The sequence below is a fragment of the Saccoglossus kowalevskii genome, chromosome 15 (assembly GCF_978046115.1).
Source record: "Saccoglossus kowalevskii chromosome 15, keSacKowa6.1, whole genome shotgun sequence".
NCBI classification, from domain to species: domain Eukaryota; kingdom Metazoa; phylum Hemichordata; class Enteropneusta; family Harrimaniidae; genus Saccoglossus; species Saccoglossus kowalevskii.
Window position 1 is genome coordinate 32,079,124 of NC_140655.1, and position 20,195 is coordinate 32,099,318.

Consider the following 20,195-nt stretch of genomic DNA (forward strand, 5'->3'; position numbering starts at 1 on the left):
TAGGTTACAAATGAAATAAATACTTCTAGTCTAGTAAATTGTTTATTTTACTTGTCAGGTTACTGGTATCGATGGTAATTTCCGCATTACATGTGAAAGCGTGATGGCAGTATTACGTGAGAACAGAGATAGTGTGATGGCTGTACTGGAAGCATTTGTGTACGATCCTCTACTCAATTGGAGACTTTTGGACAGTAAGTCTTTCATAGCTTTGTTTAGGCACTCGCATTCGGCATGACAACTATTGGTCATAAGAGTAAAATATACAAAAGTAAAATATTTGACTTAATTCTAAAGATAAGTTACATCATATTACAGTGAGCCTAGTACATTGCCATATTGTGTCTGTAGTAATAAGTGTAGGTCAGAATAAAAGAATGCACACAAATACAGTTTTGATGGCAGTGTTTTGTTAACATGTTTACTGTATACTCCATAGCAGGTACACCCAAGGGTAAGCGATCCAAGGGAAGAACAGAAGCTATGTCTACAGGACATAGTGTTACAGCATCTGGAGGTAAATGTCAAGTAACCAAACAAACTGAGAACAGTCTATAAAAGTATTCAGTTGCCTGGTAAAAATAACATGTAATAACACTTGCATTATAACATTGTTTTTAGATGTTTTTCCCACAGTTCCTCAGTCATTGTATTTACCCTGTAGATGTTTTCCCACAGTTCCTCAGTCATTGTATTTACCCTGTAGATGTTTTCCCACAATTCCTCAGTCATTGTATTTACCCTGTAGATGTTTTCCCACAATTCCTCAGTCATTGTATTTATCCTGTAGATGTTTTCCCACAATTCCTCAGTCATTGTATTTACCCTGTAGATGTTTTCCCACAATTCCTCAGTCATTGTATTTATCCTGTAGATGTTTTCCCACAATTCCTCAGTCATTGTATTTACCCTGTAGATGTTTTCCCACAATTCCTCAGTCATTGCATTTATCCTGTAGATGTTTTCCCACAATTCCTCAGTCATTGTATTTACCCTGTAGATGTTTTCCCACAATTCCTCAGTCATTGTATTTACCCTGTAGATGTTTTCCCACAATTCCTCAGTCATTGTATTTACCCTGTAGATGTTTTCCCACAATTCCTCAGTCATTGTATTTATCCTGTAGATGTTTTCCCACAGTTACATAAATGACAGATGTCAATCTGTAAAATAAGTCGTATTTGTACAATAAATGCAGTTTTTGCACTTTTTATTAAGATGTACTTTAGAGCAAAGAATTATTCCCTATTTCTGCTTCATATATGCCTTAATAATTTCATCACACAGAAGTATTTCTTAATTTTTCTTTAATTTTACTTTGAAATATTAGTAGCTTTATGCCATTTTAGAAGGTTTTGATTTAATAATACATTTTGTTCGATTTGTTTTTGTATGATATAAAAAACTCATTAACTTAGTCTGGTGATTTTAAAGTTTGGGCCCCTCCCCCCCTCCATAAATAAATCGTGTATCCACCCCTGTGATACTGTTTTAGTTGTGTGTTTTTTTTTTGGTTTTTTTTTGCGTTTATTTTTTTTTCATTTTTCACACAACATAAAAATATACATTAAATTATCTTGCAAGGTGTTTTACAGTGATTCTAATCCTCTTTGACTCATGAATAATTATTATGGAGAATTGTTAGAATAAATATTTTGTTATTTTTCAGACCTACTTGAGAGTGTTGATGATAATACTCCTTCACAGAAGAAACCTGGAACTTATCCAGATTCCATGCAATCATACGGTTAGTTCACCCACTGTGTATAAATTGTACACAATGCTTCCCAAATGTTTCTGACAATAATCTGAAAGAATGTATGTAGAATGTTGTATGCTGTAACTTGCTGTATTTATTGACTATTAAAAAAACCATTATGATGCAAATAATCACCATTTTGCTTGTTATTCAACCTTTTTGCTTTACTATCAATATTACAGAAAGTGAGACAGGAGTTCCACCAGAAGCACTTAACAAGAAAGCAATATCTATCATAAACAGAGTCAAAGATAAATTAACAGGTAAAAATTGTTCATTTTCTGTCTTATTATTGCCAATCTCATTCCATCCAAGATATTTTAAAAAAACAAGATCAACAAAAATGTGGCCACTTGAGGGCGATATATGTATCTGTTTTTATTTCTACAGGCCATGATTTTAAAGGACATGAACAATTAGATGTACCATTACAAGTTGAATTATTAATAGAACAAGCAACATCTCATGAAAACCTGTGCCAGTGCTATATTGGATGGTAAGTTCACATATATAATCAGGGGTTTTTCTAGAAAAAAAAACTGCAAGAGGGGGAGCACTGCAATTCAGTGGTGCCACCAAGTGGAGAAGATAGGTTCTCCCTATCAGGGAGTAGAGTTTTTGATAATTCTAAGTTAAAATGCAGCATTCTATGGCTTCCTTGGGGCCAAAATTACTATCAGACAGGTCACAGTTGAAGACTGTGGTCACAGTTGGCCTTGGTCAATCAGAATTATATAGTTGCCAGAGGATCTGCTCCCCAGAGTTAGGGGGGCGCATGGCCATGGCATGAGGGCGCTGCGCCCCTGTTCCCTTGTTTAAAAAAATTCCTGTATTATGATTATTGTATTTCAAACACATTAGGTATAGTCTTTGTCCTTATTTATTTTTTGGGATGTACAAGTACACTGATTTATTATTATTATTGTATTATTATTACAAATTATTACTAAAATTAAGTTTTAATATCAATTCACTTACTTCTACATTGACATATATTTAGCAAGAGAAGATCCCTTACTGTAGCTGCTCCACAGTATCTCTGAATAATCTCAACAATGATTCAAATCATGGAATAATATTAACAATGATTCAAATCACTGTATCAGAATTTCTCAACAATTATATAATTTTAATTTTTTACAGGTGTCCATTCTGGTGATTTGAAAGTGTACCAAACATTGCTGTACTACTTAGAACAACATTACAACCACTGCTCCATGAATTACTGTGGAATTATTTGCCCCATAGACGTTTTGACTCGACCAATGAACATTTGATTTGTCTTCATAATTTTGTAATTCTTTATTGAAAATAAGAAGAGCAAGTACCAAACTGGTTACCATGGTAATCATAGTATCCCTGTGGCATGAAAAGTTAACATAATTAATTATTGGGAACATTTGTGATCACTTTGAAAAAAGTACAAAAACGATGACCCCCCCCCCCCCTCCCTCTCATTTGTTTTCAACTACTGTAGAATACTTTATTTTTGTTATAGATAAGATTGAGTGAAAAAAAAAATCCAGCAAATATACTGTTGTTCCTATAGTTTACATTCAACTCGTCAAAAATCAGTGAAAATAAACTCAAAACACCCAAAAAGTCTGTTCAGCAAAAATTAATTCCAGCTAAAATAAAGTATTTTACAGTAACTCAAACTTGATTGTTGTGAACTTAATGGCACTAAGGATCATGTTAGCTTAATATGGCATTACTATGTCAAACTATTTATAGAGTAGATCTATACATTACAAGGTGTCATCCACACAATGATTAATAACTGACAAAATTGAAATGAAGTTTATTTTTTGTAAAATATGCAGAATTCATCTTTGCAATATGTTATGCTCCCTAAATATTCTTAGCAGTTTTGATGTCATTTAGTGTTTATCTCACAAAAACAGAATTTGTTTGTATCGCCCATTCATCAATGCTTTGCTAGTTTGCATGTCTTGTTGAATGGGTTTCAATTATCTGTAAACTTTGTGTAGATGACAGAAAATAAATATATCTCAATATATTGCCAAAAATGAGATAATTGTCTTGACTTGTAAGATAAAAAACTTAATTCCTTTAGTTCCACCCCCACCCCCACTCCACGAACTACAAATACTTCAAGATTTATTTGGACTTCATTAAAAAATAAAATCGTTATTGTTGGATGAAAACTTTTTGAGGTCAACCCCCCACCCCCCACCCCAAACTAAAGCAAATAAGTTTTTTATCCGACATCGATCTTTTGAAGTCTTCCCTTAGTAAAATGCTTTATTATCCTGGATAAACACAATAGTCTGAATCAAATGGTGCATCACTAGTTTTTTTCCACTTACTCTGGGGACCACATGCCCTCAGAAGTAAAAGGGTGTGCTGTAAGTGCTGATACCAGTCCTTTATGAGTGTTGGTGAGTGAGCTATTCGCTGAACAAAGGGGTGAATTCTGAATTGATATCTTAATGCAAACCTTACATAAGTCCTTTGTGATCTGATCTGAAGTATAACCATCTTGCACAATTATAGCTGATTGATATGAGGAGACTGGTCTCCCAAATTCTTTGCTACCAGAAACAGGCGAATGTATAGCAACCAGGCCTGACATGTTGGCCGGCTCAAACTCTTGCAAATCTCAGGTAAACAAGACACACCTACTGTATTTGGATTGCACCTAGAGAAATCACTGGGAAAACACTAAGATTAGAACATCAAAATACACACAGAATAAACCCACAGGTACAAAGCCGCTAAGTAGTAAACAAAATACCACATGTTAGTCTCACCTTTAACCCAGATGATGCACGCCCTCAAACAGGGCGCACCTGAAAAAAATAATTCATTGGTTCTTGCAAGCATGTTGCAACGCATTGACTTTCTAAGCATTCTTAAGTAATTCAGACTGTGGGGGCGCTATTTTAAGTATCTTGGGTTTCATTGTTGATTTATATTTCAATATGAAATGCAGTATTGAATTACGAACAGTGATTGGTTGATTAGTGGCATGATACCATGTGGGCCCCATTATGAAAATGACAGCTGCATTAAACTGACCTCTAACAAAACACCTGGTATGGCATCTGCAAATTTCCTTACAACTGTCATGAACTTAAGTTGTTTTTGCGTATATGTTGACCGACTTATTTAGCACGAATTTTCCCAATGACACAATTGTGCAAATGTTTCCCTGTATAATCGACATATTTTATAAGCATTTATTTTATCATTTAAAACTACGAAATCAGATGAATATTTGCTAAAAGTGACACCAGTACTTGACTTGAACGGAAAGTACGTTATATTGAATTGTACTGTTCAAAACAGCGTTTCTTTTAGATGAATGATGTGTGAACTGACTCTGGAAAAACGCGCATTATTTTATTTTTTACATCAACAAACACCAACTTTTAATTACAGCGTATTAATTTCAATATATTATCTATTCCACTCACAGGCCTTGACGTACACGTATCATCTTATAATTATAATGATTGCGTTAATGAAAATAATAAATACAAAATATATACACAAGTAATTACATACAATAAAATGGTTAAATTAATAGCTCAGCGCGTTTCTTAAATGCGCGTGGCACAAAAGTCGTACAGAATTGCACAAAATAAACAAAAACAAAATTATACATATTTTTTAAGGTTTTGAAAGCGGGACAGATAAGATCGAAGTGATATTCGTCTTCTATGATTATGTTGAGAGTATGTTCTCTCTAATCTGAGAATACTGAAATGTCAGTAAGTTTTGATTCTTAGTGAATAAATATCACTATCTATACGAGAATTGTGCGTGTCGTTATCTGAATGTTGGATATATCAGTGGCGGCGGCAAAAAATGTTGGGGACGTCGCTCCTCCAAAATCAAGTTGAAACCCTTTGTGTCAGCAAAAGTTGCCCCTCAAAATGCAGAAAATAGTGTTTCAAAGGGTCCAGATTTCCAAATTTTCAAAGGGGAGCATGCCCCTGGACGCCCTAGTACTAAGGGCGCGCCTTCGGCTCAAGGTTGGTGTGCAGACGCCCCCAATGCAAAATGTTGTGCCGCCGCCTCTGTATATAGACCACTGCCGGCCCCACCGAATCTATCTATCTATCTATATTGTAACACACTAGTTCATATTGAAAGAATGGGCAACATAAACACTTGTTAAATTCCCTAACATTCTCATTAAAGAGTAAAAAAAAACGATGTAAATTTTATATTTAAATGAAGAATATTAAACTAACACAAATACAGAATTTATTATTTCAATAATAATTGTCTCTAGATGGCGCTATTTCAGATTACCCACGTGTTCCTCCGCCCCGATAACAGATCACATCAAATCATTGTGAATTACAAATTATTCAGATTCAGTTACGATTGTATGAAATTTGGTCACTGAAATTTTCTCACAAAACGTTTAATTGTGATATTCGAGGTATTCAACCATTCTCTTTGATAAAAAGAATCACCATACTTCTCAAACTCAAAGTGCGTAGCTTACGTGTGTTGATCACGTGAACTAAAAAGGAAACCGCGCGCTTTTTGGCTGAAGAAGGAGAGAGCATAATTCTTGCGCACATTTTACCTTAGGTCTATGCTAAAATCCAGGTAACTAAATGTACTTAATTGTCAATATTAGTCAAGGCATAAACAGACAGTGATTTTAATTAATGGGATACATCACTGTTGTATGACATATACGTTTGAGGTAATGTTAAACAAGCTATGTGTCTTGTACACATAATGGTCTATCATAGTGATGTATTCACCGTATACTATAATTTCGAGTAATTGGAAAAATAAATTTAGATAAAAAGTAACACAAAAACATACAAAATAATTTCACATGTCATTCTATTTAACGTGCTATTTTTACTGCAATGACACATAGAAAGATTACTAAAATATTACGGCCCAGGAGCGTGTGCGCTTGTGAATAACAAAATGTGTGTCCGTACCGTCTTACAATAAAATTGTTTTCATATTGGAACATACATATCAGAGTTATGTCATTAGACATGGTTAATATCTGAAGCGTTTCTGTTTTACTCATCGATAACCACCAAACGTTTACGAGGTATTTACCCTGAAGATCGTTGTAAAATTTTGACCCTGAAAAAATGAAGTTCAAGCTTCGTGACAATGAAATTACCACGTGTGTTTTTAGGTTCAGACGAAAACGTCATCGTCAACATCTACAACGATTCCGTTGAAATTGTCATTGTTACTTTGATACCCACGGTCTGCGTCGGGACTTGCAATCACCGCCAAAGGTAGATCGGACGCCGTAGATCTCCGCTTTCGTTCTCGCTCCGCGCGCAAGCAACAAATCCTGTGTGTGAAGCACCGACAACAACGTGGATGCCTTTTTCGATAGAGGGCGCGCACTCTCTTGTTGCAAACGAATGCGACAAAGATGAAGACACCTTGGAGACTGATCATTATAATAAATATAACCCAAAACACACCACTGTCCGTAAAGCTCGCAATTAGTCCAAAAATCCAGGCAAACCCCATTACGGTTGACATTTTTACATAAATAGCAGTATCACTATCACTTCGTTTTCGATGAGAATTTCGCCGAACGGCTTGTTTTGTTTGTCGTATATGGTAAATGGCACTGATGTAAAAACAAGTATTGACAATGAGAATGAGCGCAATAGGTATTATGAATGCAAATAACAGAGAATATGGGTTTATTATCCAACAGACAACATACCCGTAGCCGAATAAAAAGTCTACGCAGCCGCAGAAGTTGAGAATAACGCAAGGTATGACGATAAGTAAGGGTGACCCCCATCCGTAGATTGAATAATATACGATCTGACTCTTCGAAGAACGGTACGATTTGAACTTCGAACTCTTGACGGAGAACGTCTTGAAAGCATCATACGCAAGTACATTCATCCAGGAAAAGTTAGATAAGTTCAGATAATGTAGAGTAATTGCAATTATCGCACATAAAGCGTAAATCTCTGTCTTGTCAGCGCCAATCAGGAACAATAATTGCGCCAAGAAAAGTGATACTGTTAAACTCATAATACATAACCCAGGGACTGTTCGAAGCTCTTCAAACTTGGCGTAGGTTACGAACGTACCGATGAGACACGCCAACGATATTAATGTTAGAAACACCGTTAGAAACGTGTAAAACTGAGGATAATCGTAAAATGACGGAGAAATATCATAATATCCAGGAGTGCATATTTCTATGATTCCTTTCTCCCAATTGACAATGGAATATTCATCAGTATCGTATATTTGGTCATTATACTTGATTGATCGGTTTGGAAATATTTCGTATTGTGACGAGTTCAATCTAACTCGTGGACAGTCTCGGTCCTTAATGTATGGCCACTTTTCGCATACCATAACGGTGTATTCCACGTCCCCATGGCCTGTCTCTGACGACGACGTATATGACGTAATGAGAAATTCATCCCATTCATAAGCGGACTCCGTGGTGTTGACATAGAGGGCCACCGTTCCATTCCACCTCACAAACGTTGCATCCGGGTAACTATACGTGGTAAAGTTACCATTGGTACAACCTGGGCTGAAATAACTCATGGTTAGCAACGGATCTTGATAAGTTGAGTTTTGATCAATGTTGACTATTGTGACTTCCACAGTATTTCCTAGGTACTGAAACTCAAAACTCACTTCGTTCATCAATACTAGTGACATTTTTTGAAATATCTGTAGAAAAGTAGCATCAGATAAGTTCCAGTAAACATCATAGAAAGTGATAGTTACGGTAAATACGACGTTACCGCCAAACACGAGATCCGAAATAATACATTCATCTAACATCCCATTTTCTTTATATGTTTTGTTTACGTTGCTCGTGTCAATATCTTCCACATGACCCTCAACTTCTCCTACTTCAACATTCACTAACTCACCGATAGTTATGTTGAAAATATTCAAAATAAACTGATGAAATTCTTGGCGTAGTTGATTAACATCAGTAACGCAGCTCACATTAAAATTTAAACTACATTCCAAAGTTAGGGTGAATGAAACTGAATCGAAGCCCATACTGGCGTTATACGGGTGAGTATGAATAACGACACTTGGGATGGTTCCAACAAGAACGCATTCGCTACCGACAAGTTGATAGCCGTTGGCGCAGTACACCTCTCGACACTGTCCCATAATTGGGTCGTAGACTTTTCCTGGATTACAAGTAGAGTACACTGGCACGAGAGACCCAGTTTCGCTGTCATATCGGATACTCTCTTGGCCATCAAAATTTAGGGTGATAAGAACAGCGTATGATACTGCTTGTGTTTTTGTGCCCGATCCAGGTAATTTTGCGTGATCGTATTCATTTTCACCCAGCATAACAACCCCGTCGTCTGCTTCTATTGTACCCAGAGGTCCGATGGGCGTGTCTCTTTCTTTCCACACCGGACAAACAATGTTGCTCGGTAAAACACCGTTACATAGTGCACAGTATTGATTTTTGTAAACCGCTAAAACTGTCTCTTTTGCAACTATCACAATGGAATTGTATTTGCTACTACACTTCGAAGATATGTCGGTGTTGCTATACTTCAAATCGCAGTGTCCTATGGCGCGAATACAAATCCGAGGCACACTGTCCGATGGTCCGAGAAGAAAAGTGGTACACCTGTATCGAATATATAGTGAGAGCACTATAGGGTCTGTGGCGATTGATGTGGGAGCAGGAGAGCTACACGTTGACATGGCAACCCAAAACGTGACTTTGTTGATATAATTACATTGCGCACAAAACACGTTACGGTAAGTGTTTCCGTCGCTTCCCTGCACTGGCAAGATGGATAAACTGTCGGTGGTTTGAACAGTGAGACACAGTTGTTCAATGTAGGAGTCTTGCCAATTCGGTGCACACCTCGTATACACCCATAGCGGATTTATGCTGTATTCTCTGATTACGACACACTGGAACCCATTAATTACGTCATTGTTGTTCGGAAATTCTGTTTCGGTTATCCCCGTCGGGGTTGTTCCTGCCAGTTGTCCGCCAATATAATCATCCGTAGTTAGTTCTTCTCTTTCGTCGTTACACATCAGTTCGTAGTCATAGCAACAGTCCCCATAAACAAGACACACAGTATCACAAAAACAGTTAAGATGGGCATCATTGATGACAGTGTGTTCGGTATGGTTCCATATCGATAGCGGCTTAGGACGGAAACCACAGCGCCCGCCACACGAGTCAAACGGACTGCACTGCGTAGAACCACGACTCTCCAATTCAATCACGTTTGAGTCGATGGCACCAAATCCGTTAACTGGTGGATAACTCACTGTATACGTATCAGTTTCGACGTTCGGACTAGTCTGAGTCAGTTTGCCTGCATCAGTGGAGGCGACGAAAATAATCAAGTACGTGAAAAATCGCCCCGTATAACAACTCACGGTGGATGTGACTGGTTTGAACTTCATAATAGCGGAAAGTTTTCACTACGTCTCAAGACAGACAATTACTGTCGTTACAACATCGTAGGTAAAACAATTGTGCTAGAATCTTAACAGGTGGCGTTCGTTACACGGCAATCAAACAGACCATTCCATTATACCAAAAAAAAAGGGATGTAAAAGAGGAGTAAAAAGGGATTTCTCGTTACCGACGCGCCCACTATGTTCGCAGGATTGAGTAAGCAATCTTCTACTCAATACGCATAAGGTGGCATTTCATACCGATAAAAGGTAGTGAAATCGAACGACAAATATACAATTACATGAAAGCGACTAACCCCCCCCCCCCCCCCACCCCGTTGGGATGTATATAGTCTAAATTATATGCGTCACGTGATTGGCTGCTTTATCGTGTGATGTACTTCTAAAATCATCAGTTTGTAGATAAGTAATCTGATTGTTCGAGGCACTTGTCAAATAACGGCGCGTGGGTCTATTTTGGCCGCCAGGCTGGGTCACTGTGGATAAGCCATTAGCTCACTGAAATAATACAAATAATGTACACGCGTATGCACCCCGGATTTACAAAAACGTTAAAGTTCAAATTTGTACAAGAAATTCGAAGCACACTATAGTGTATACTATTAAGATGAGAGTACGATTTATATTCTTTCCGTGGCGTGTTTTTTTCCCATTAGCACTTATGTAATCAATTCAACGTAAAAGTAGGTGAGGTTGACAGGCTAACAAGCTGACAATAATTATGAAATACCCCCCCCCCCCCAACATGCCATATTCATTAATTGTTTACTTGATAACCAATTTAGGAAAACAACAAGTGATTTAGTGAAATGTACTGTAATGACAGTCGTCTTGGCAATTTATCGTGGTTTGCACATAATTCCACGTAAATGTACGAGATGCATTCCTCAAGCCTTGGATGATTATTGCCGTTGATGGCGTGCTAGCAGATACTGAAATCGCCGGGTCTCTGCCGCAGGCAATATTTTATGCCTCAATCAGAGGAATTACGCATTTTTATTCAAAACGCTGTATTATTCCTTATTCAGTATTTTTATTAATTATATAACATGGAAGCAAAAATTCACCAAATAAATAGCTACTGAAATGTTACAGAATACAAAAAAGAATCTCAAAAAAAAAAAATCAAAAAAGAAAAAGAAGTATGATGACAAGAAGGAGCCGTGTCGCTACTTCCTGTAGAACAGTCAACGTGAGAAATTTGATTCTGTCGAAATTACTCGAATAAAGCGCAGAAAACGAGGCAAAATAAATATTTTCTGGTAAGTGGGGTCTTAATGATATGTTAAAAGTAGTGTTATAATCATTAAAATAGAGGGACTACTTCACCTAGTGCCCTTGTTTATTAGTCACTCATGGTTGCCAGTTGATCCCCTGAATTAAAAATAATGGTATTGTCATGAATTTGTTTTTGCGTATCTGTTAACCGACTTAATTAGCTGATTATTAGCTGAATTGCTGTGTTATGTCTGTCATCGTTTAGGCCTATTTGAAGTTTTGGACGGAACTTGGCTCAGTGATTTGGAACTAATTACGAGATATCCGTCGCTATTCTGACAGTTGGTATTCTAGTTATTAATGTAGTGAACGATTAATCAAAAGATATGACGTATTCAGTACTTAGTGTGATTGGCTTTATGATTGAAGGTTACGCCCTAGAGTCTTTTTACTGTTTTGTAATTGGTTAGAGTTTTGAAAATGAATAAAGAGAGTTTGAGTTGGTCTTGGGGAGCAGAGCACGATAGACACAGTCTGAGAGTCGAGGGCAGTCCTGGAGAGCCTTGGGGCGAGTGTTGACGCAGTCTAAGAGAGTCTTGGGGACTTTTCCCCAGGGCGCTGTGTCTTATAGAGTGCTCGATTGACCGACTAAGACGAGAGCTGAAACGTATTTCGTTGTGTGTGTCTTATTTGACTGTAAAGTATAAGTGACTTCCCCGATCCCGTACCTCAAGGGGACGAGATAGAGAGACGAGACGAGATTCCCCCCTGACAAGTGTGGAGAACACCCGAGAGAAAAGAATTTCCCCCTGATAGTATCCCCCAGGTGCATTGCGGGAATTATGAGTGATACCTGTAGAATATTTAGTTTAGCTCCACTTTCTGCAGTGAAGCACAACGTCTCCCCAAGGGTGATGTACCAGTGTCCCGAGAGGCGAACTGGTAGTGTAAATAACTTGAATTGGGGTGACTGACAAACAAGCCTAGGGCTTCAGCTGAATTGGCCCCTCTAGTTTATGGCATCACTCGAATGACTACCACTATCTTTTTAAGTTAGGTATTTGTCTAAGTTAAACAAAGTTAGTTTAAGCCCAAATCTATGAAGCAAAGCCACATGCGCCACAGTCGACCAAGCCCAAACCCAATTAAGACACAGTGTGAACTTGAATTCAATGCAAACATTTGCGATTTACGCTCCGTAAATTTTAAGCGAAGCGAACAGTCTAGTTCGCCAGGTCTTTGGTTGTTTAGTCCTAAAGAGTTGGTTAGTCAATAAGGTGAATGGGTCAGCCTGAGAAATCATCAGCGGATAGAACATGTATGCATGATATGCCTGAAGACAAGATGACCCGAATAGTTTATTCCTAGACCCGTCGGCAAGATAATAATAATATAATAAAAATAATTGTTTATTGCATCTTCAGAAATACATATTTATTTCATCATATATCAATAAAAATATTAATCAATACAAATAACAAGTTAAGAAGAATTTGAAAAAGTATAAAATATAATAATTTAAAATCATCTGTTTGTGTGTGTGTTGTTGATGAATTGTGCGACATGCTTAATTGAGATTTTGTCTGTTATTTTCATTAAAAATTGAAATTTTTCATTATTAGATTTAATTTCTTTTAGGAGTATTATATATTAGAACAAATCTCGTTGTAATGTAATGTATTTTGGACAAACTATGAGTACTAAATGTAACGTTCTCCATCTTTTATTTTATGCGTATCACAATTTCTGTCTTGTAACGTTGTTTAAATTTGTGGCTGCGTATATCTGCTCGTTTACTTATCCTGAATTTCGTTAGACTTATTCTTTGTTTAGTATTTATAACAGTCGAGAAATATTGTTCATAAAAATAATCTTGCTTAAATTTTGAATAAGTACGCAATTTGCTATCATCTTTCATAATCTTTGATCGCCAATGATCAGCGTATTTTTGTTTCATTTGACATTTCCCTTTGTTAATCAAATTTTTGAATTTTTAGTCTAAGATTGTTTCCTCTGTATCATGCAGTGAATTTTGATTAATTTCCGTCAACATGCTTTTTATTGTTGACATCCAAATATAACTATTATGTTGATTTTTTGTTCATTGTATGCCCATATTGTAGTCTTAACCAATATTTAAACATTGAAGTATGTACTTCAGTCAGTAATAGAAAACTACCAATATCACTTCTACAAGCTGCATTGCTAGCATATTTGTTCAGTCCAAGAATGCTTTTACAGTATTTAAGATTTTTAAATAGCACCATATCTCTCATCCCCATATTTCTGCACCATAATATTGGTTTGATATTGGAATTAAATAACATGATAAAATGTTGATATCTGTGTTAAATAATAGTGCTTTGTTAAGTGCAGACAGAGCTGTGGTGCTTTTTCGGATAGTGGCTTTAATTTTGTAAAATTTCCTGATGATGTCATCAATATACCAAGGTTTTGATTGATGTTTTCAGTGATCTTTGATTTCTAGTTTCCATTTATGGGTGAAGTAATTTCATTTTGTAATCCAGGTGTTTGAGACAACATCTGTTGTTCTACCTACAATTTTTACGAAAATCAGCCTAATTATTTTTAATTTTCTTTTCTTCTAAGTATGTGGTTAGTCTGTTGAATTTTAGCTATGCTATTGGTTACATAGATTCCTTTATAACTACATCCCCTTTTTATGTAGCTGAGTGATTCGACTAGTATTCCATACAGTCGGGAAGAAAGCTGTGTTTAAATCAAAATCAGTTTTGTTAATGGTTCAGTTACGGGATTTGAATTAAATTTTAGTAACTCAAGGCAAATACTATCAAACCCTACTGACAATGATATGAGTCGCATCTTGTCTAGTAAGAAAGACGATGCCAAAGTAAAATCCACTGTGCTTACACCGTTACAATGGTAACCAGTGGCGGATCCAGCAAAATGTATTGGGGGGAGGCAAGCTACTATCAGGGGTAAATTCTTCTCCACGGGGTTCTCCACACGTGTCAGGGGGGAAACTCGTCTCGTCTCTCTATCGCGTTCCCTTGAGGTACGGGATCGGGAAAGTCACTAAACTTTACAGTCAAATAAGGCACACACAACGAAATACGTTTCAGCTCTCGTCTTAGTCGATCTTTTGGAGCACTCTATAAGACACAGCGCCCTGGGGAAAAGTCCCCAAGACTCTCATAAGGCTGAACCTAGACTCGCCCAAGACTGGACTGCCTCAAGGCTCGCCCCTGGACTGGACTCTCGACTGCCTAGGACTGCACTCTCTCTCTTCTGCGTCTATCGTGCTGTGTTCTGTCAGGGGGGAATCTCCTCTCGTCTCTCTATCTCGTCCCCTTGAGGTACGGGATCGGGAAAGTCACTTTAACTTTACAGTCAAATAAGGCACACACAACGAAATACGTTTCAGCTCTCGTCTTAGTCGGTCAATCGAGCACTCTATAAGACACAGCGCCCTGGGAAAAAAATCCCCAAGGCTATCACAAGGCTGACCCAAGACTCGCCCAAGACTGGACTGCGTCAAGGCTCGCCCCAAGACTCTCTCGGACTTTCGACTGGACTCGACTGCCCAAGGCTGCGTCTGTCGTGGAGTATTCGCCAAGACCAACTCAAACTCTCTTTATTCATTTTCAAAACTCTAACCAATTACAAAGCAGTAACAAGACTCTAAGGCGTAAACTTCAATCATAAAGCCAATCAAACTAAGTACTGAATACGTCATATCTTTTGATTAATCGTTCACTACATTAATAACTACGGATGTCAGAATAGCGACGGTATCTTGTAATTAGTTCCAAACCACTGAGCCAAGTTCCGTCCAAAACTTCAAATAGGCCTACACGATGACAGACATAACACAGCAATTCAGCTAATAATCAACTAATTAAGTCGACCAACAGATACGCAAAAACAAATCCATGACACATCCCTTCACCCAAACTGAGATATGCCTCTTGGCATTGCACGTTCACAAATCAAAGATACCGTCAGCCACTCATCGTCATACGGGTTAAATACAATACTAAGAAAAGGAATAAATCAAAAAGAGAAAAACACACTAATTAAGTACAATGATTATAAAGTCTAAATACAATGGTTATAAAGTCACAAATATCAACGGTTATGAATCAAAAAAAGGGAAAGGCTACCAAACGACTCACTTTTCTCAAAACGGTCCGCTGAGGGTAACCCTTCGCTGCACTGTCTCCGTTACTAAGGTTACAAACTCTATATCAAAAGGTCAAAAAAACTAAGGCGTGGCGGTGTAACCAAGCGATCAGCCAATCGCTGCAGTCGACATCATGATCACGTGATTACCAGGGATGCGTCTCTCGGTTAAAGCATTGCAAAGCGGTAACTAATAAACAATGAATACAAAGCTATTAATCAAACTCTTGTCACATACGCTTATAAACTTCAACTGAACTCAAAAGTCGTTAATCTAAACAAAAGTCATACGGCGTGGTAACGGAATGCAAAGACAATGTCGCTTTCATAACACATATTACTCCTCTGGCAAAAAGACGGGGAAAAGCAAAACGATAGAAACTACTAAGTTACATATAAGCCTGTCAATTATGAACAAAAGCTTGCGTTATCAAACAATACATATATAGGCGCACCAAACTCCTATCTCAAAAAGACATTAAAAAACGTTACAAAGGTGCTCTCCACTCAAAAAGCGTCAGAAGTATTCCGGAACAACACATAAACAAAAACAACTCTTAAAACGTCGATATCTCTGTACTCGACAAATCTCAAGACTCTGAAAAAACTCATTGGGGCATTACTCTCCCCCTCATAATCCGTACTCATAAACTCATTAAAACTCCATAAAACATCACACAACTCAAAACACTGTGTTGCAAATACTTGTCCACTGAAACGCGCTTAAATCGTTATAAAGGACCTCGAACGTCACTAAATATCATTTCAAAACAAAGATCTGGGCGCTTACATACATACAATTCAACATCACTAAAAGAAACGGTAAAACAATAGGAAAAGCAAGCAATACATTACATTACTGAGCAATAGGGTTAGGGTTGTGAAAAAGAGTTCAACGTCCTGAGTTACACAGTGTCAGTTACAGTGTCCAACGAGCGGTTCTCTAAGCAATACACAGATAGCTAAAGTCAAAGTCTATAAGCGTCTTCTTCTTTTGTCGTCGCGTTAGTCCGGGTCGTTCTTTCATCTTCATCTTCTTGTCTTTAATGTCGCTCAATTCTTAATTATACAGTCCTATCCGGTACTGGTCCTTCCGAAGGGGTTCTGAAATCTTCATCTCTTCACCGTTGTACATCGGTGTCGTTCGGGTAAAGTCGTTAGTCGTCAAACGCAGTTTCCGAGTCGTCTCTGCCATCGCTGCTAGTTAGTTCGGTTCACAAGAAAGACACATCTTCGCCATTTCACTTCTCTTCACAGGATGTCAATGTGCGTAAGACGCAATGCCCGGGTTCTCCACCACGTGTCAGGGGGGAATCTCCTCTCGTCTCTCTGTCTCGTCCCCTTGAGGTACGGGATCGGGAAAGTCACTTTAACTTTACAGTCAAATAAGGCACACACAACGAAATACGTTTCAGCTCTCGTCTTAGTCGGTCAATCGAGCACTCTATAAGACACAGCGCCCTGGGGAAAAAATCCCCAAGGCTATCACAAGGCTGACCCAAGACTCGCCCAAGACTGGACTGCGTCAAGGCTCGCCCCAAGACTCTCTCGGACTTTCGACTGGACTCGACTGCCCAAGGCTGCGTCTGTCGTGGAGTATTCGCCAAGACCAACTCAAACTCTCTTTATTCATTTTCAAAACTCTAACCAATTACAAAGCAGTAACAAGACTCTAAGGCGTAAACTTCAATCATAAAGCCAATCAAACTAAGTACTGAATACGTCATATCTTTTGATTAATCGTTCACTACATTAATAACTACGGATGTCAGAATAGCGACGGTATCTTGTAATTAGTTCCAAACCACTGAGCCAAGTTCCGTCCAAAACTTCAAATAGGCCTACACGATGACAGACATAACACAGCAATTCAGCTAATAATCAACTAATTAAGTCGACCAACAGATACGCAAAAACAAATCCATGACAGTTCCCCAAGACCAACTCAAACTCACTTTATTCATTTTCACAACTCTAACCAATTACAAAACAGTAAAAGACTCTAGGGCGTAACCTTCAATCATAAAGCCAATCACACTAAGTACTGAATACGTCATATCTTTTGATTAATCGTTCACTACATTAATAACTACGGATGTAAACTGTCAGAATGAGTAATCTAAAAAGCGGCGGTTATCTGGTAATTAGTTCCAAATCACTGAGCCAAGTTCCGTCCAAAACTTCAAATAGATTTAAACGATGACGGACATAACACAGCAATTCGCTCGTAATCAACTAATTAAGTCGGTTAACAGATACGCAAAAACAAATTCATGACACATCCCTTCACCCAAACTGAGATATGCCTCTCGGCATTGCACGTTCACAAATCAAAGATACCGTCCTCTACTCATCGTCATACAGGTTAAATACAATACTAATAAAAGGTATAAATTAAAAAGAGTAAAACACACTAATTAAGTACAATGATTATAAAGTCTAAATACAATGGTTATAAAGTCACAAATATCAACGGTTATAAATCAAAAACAAGGGAAAGGCTACCAATCGACTCACTTTTCTCAAAACGGTTCGCTGAGGTAACCCGTCGCTTCACTTTCTCCGTTACTAAGGTTACAAACTCTATATCAAAAGGTCAAAAAAACTAAGGCGTGGCGGTGTAACCAAGCGATCAGCCAATCGCTGCAGTCGACAGCATGATCACGTGATTACCAGGGATGCGTCTCTCAGTTAAAGCATTGCAAAGCGGTAACTAATAAACAATGAATAAAAAGCTATTAATCAAACTCTTGTCACATACGCTTATAAACTTCAACTGAACTCAAAAGGCGTTAATCTAAACAAAGGTCATATGGCGGGGAAACAGAATGCAAAGACAATGTCGCTTTCATAACACATATTACTCCTCTGGCAAAAAGACAGGGAAAAGCAAAATGATAGAAACTACTGAATTACATATAATCCTGTCAATCATGAACAAAAGCTTGCGTTATCAAACAATACGTATATAAGCGCACCAAACTCCCATCCCAAAAAGACATTAAAAAACGTTACAAAGGTGCTATCAACTCAAAAAGCGTCAGAAGTATTCCGGAAAACAACACATAAACAAAAACAACTCTTAAAACGTCGGTATCTCTGTACTCGACAAATCTCAAAACTCTTAAAAAAACTCATTGGGGCATTACTTTCCCCCATCATATCCGTACTCATAAACTCATTAAAACTCCATAAAACTTCACAAAACTCATAACACTGTGTTGCAAATACTCGTCCACTGAGTCGCGCTTAAATCGTTATAAAGGACCTCACACGTCACTAAATATCACTTCGAAACAAAGATCTGGGCGCTTACATAACATACAATTCAACATCACACAAAAAAAACGGTAAAAACAATAGAAAAAACCAGCAATACATTACATTACTGAGCAATAGGGTTGGGATTGTGGAAAAGAGTTCAACGTCCTTGAGTTACACAGTGTCCGTTATAGTGTCCAACGAGCGGTTCTCTAAGCAATACACAGATAGCTAAAGTCAAAGTCTATAAGCGTCTTCCTCTTTTGTCGCGTTGTTCCGGGTCGTTCTTTCATCTTCTTGTCTTTAATGTCACTCAATTCTTAATTATTCAGTCCTATACGATATTCATCCTTCGTAGGGGGCTCAGAAGTCTTCATCTCTTCAGCGTTGTACATCGGTGCCATACTGGTAAAGGTGTTAGTCGTCAAGCGCGGTTTCTGAGTCGTCTCTGCCATGGAGCTGTTAGTTCGGTTCACAAGAAAGACACACCTTCGCCATTTCACTTCTCTTCACAGGATGTCAATGTGTGTTAAACACCTGCCCGGATTCTCCACCACGTATCAGGGGTAAATTCTTCTCCACGGGGTTCTCCACACGTGTCAGGGGGGAAACTCGTCTCGTCTCTCTATCGCGTCCCCTTGAGGTACGGGATCGGGAAAGTCACTAAACTTTACAGTCAAATAAGGCACACACAACGAAATACGTTTCAGCTCTCGTCTTAGTCGATCTTTTGGAGCACTCTATAAGACACAGCGCCCTGGGGAAAAGTCCCCAAGACTCTCATAAGGCTGAACCTAGACTCGCCCAAGACTGGACTGCCTCAAGGCTCGCCCCTGGACTGGACTCTCGACTGCCTAGGACTGCACTCTCTCTCTTCTGCGTCTATCGTGCTGTGTTCCCCAAGACCAACTCAAACTCACTTTATTCATTTTCACAACTCTAACCAATTACAAAACAGTAAAAGACTCTAGGGCGTAACCTTCAATCATAAAGCCAATCACACTAAGTACTGAATACGTCATATCTTTTGATTAATCGTTCACTACATTAATAACTACGGATGTAAACTGTCAGAATGAGTAGTCTAAAAAGTGGCGGTTATCTGGTAATTAGTTCCAAATCACTGAGCCAAGTTCCGTCCAAAACTTCAAATAGACCTAAACGATGACGGACATAACACAGCAATTCGGTCGTAATCAACTAATTAAGTCGGTTAACAGATACACAAAAACAAATTCATGACACTACGCTTAAGATATACGGACCGTAAATCGCAGAGAAGCTATGCGTAATCCAGATGATACGAATCGTCATGCGTTTGGGGGGGGGGGGCATCCCCCCCCAGCCCCCTCTGGATCCA

The 20,195-nt window shown here is 38.2% G+C and overlaps 2 protein-coding genes across 2 annotated transcripts in view; one reads left to right on the forward strand and one right to left on the reverse strand.

The window, feature by feature from the left end:
- Positions 1–3,789, forward strand: part of LOC100329005 (target of rapamycin) — a 110,123-nt gene extending 106,334 nt beyond the window's left edge. Inside the window, exons 51-56 of the mRNA XM_085490725.1 lie at positions 59–194; positions 440–517; positions 1,670–1,747; positions 1,942–2,022; positions 2,150–2,255; positions 2,903–3,789. Of these exons, the coding sequence (XP_085346851.1) occupies positions 59–194; positions 440–517; positions 1,670–1,747; positions 1,942–2,022; positions 2,150–2,255; positions 2,903–2,918 (495 nt within the window). The 3' untranslated portion in view covers positions 2,919–3,789. The remainder of the gene's footprint in view (positions 1–58; positions 195–439; positions 518–1,669; positions 1,748–1,941; positions 2,023–2,149; positions 2,256–2,902) is intronic.
- Positions 3,790–6,910: 3,121 nt separating this feature from the next.
- On the reverse strand, positions 6,911–10,177 carry LOC146734328 (uncharacterized). The gene has a single exon (XM_085508574.1). The coding sequence runs from the start codon at positions 10,175–10,177 to the stop codon at positions 6,911–6,913; it is 3,267 nt and encodes a 1,088-aa protein (XP_085364700.1).
- Positions 10,178–20,195: the final 10,018 nt, after the last annotated feature.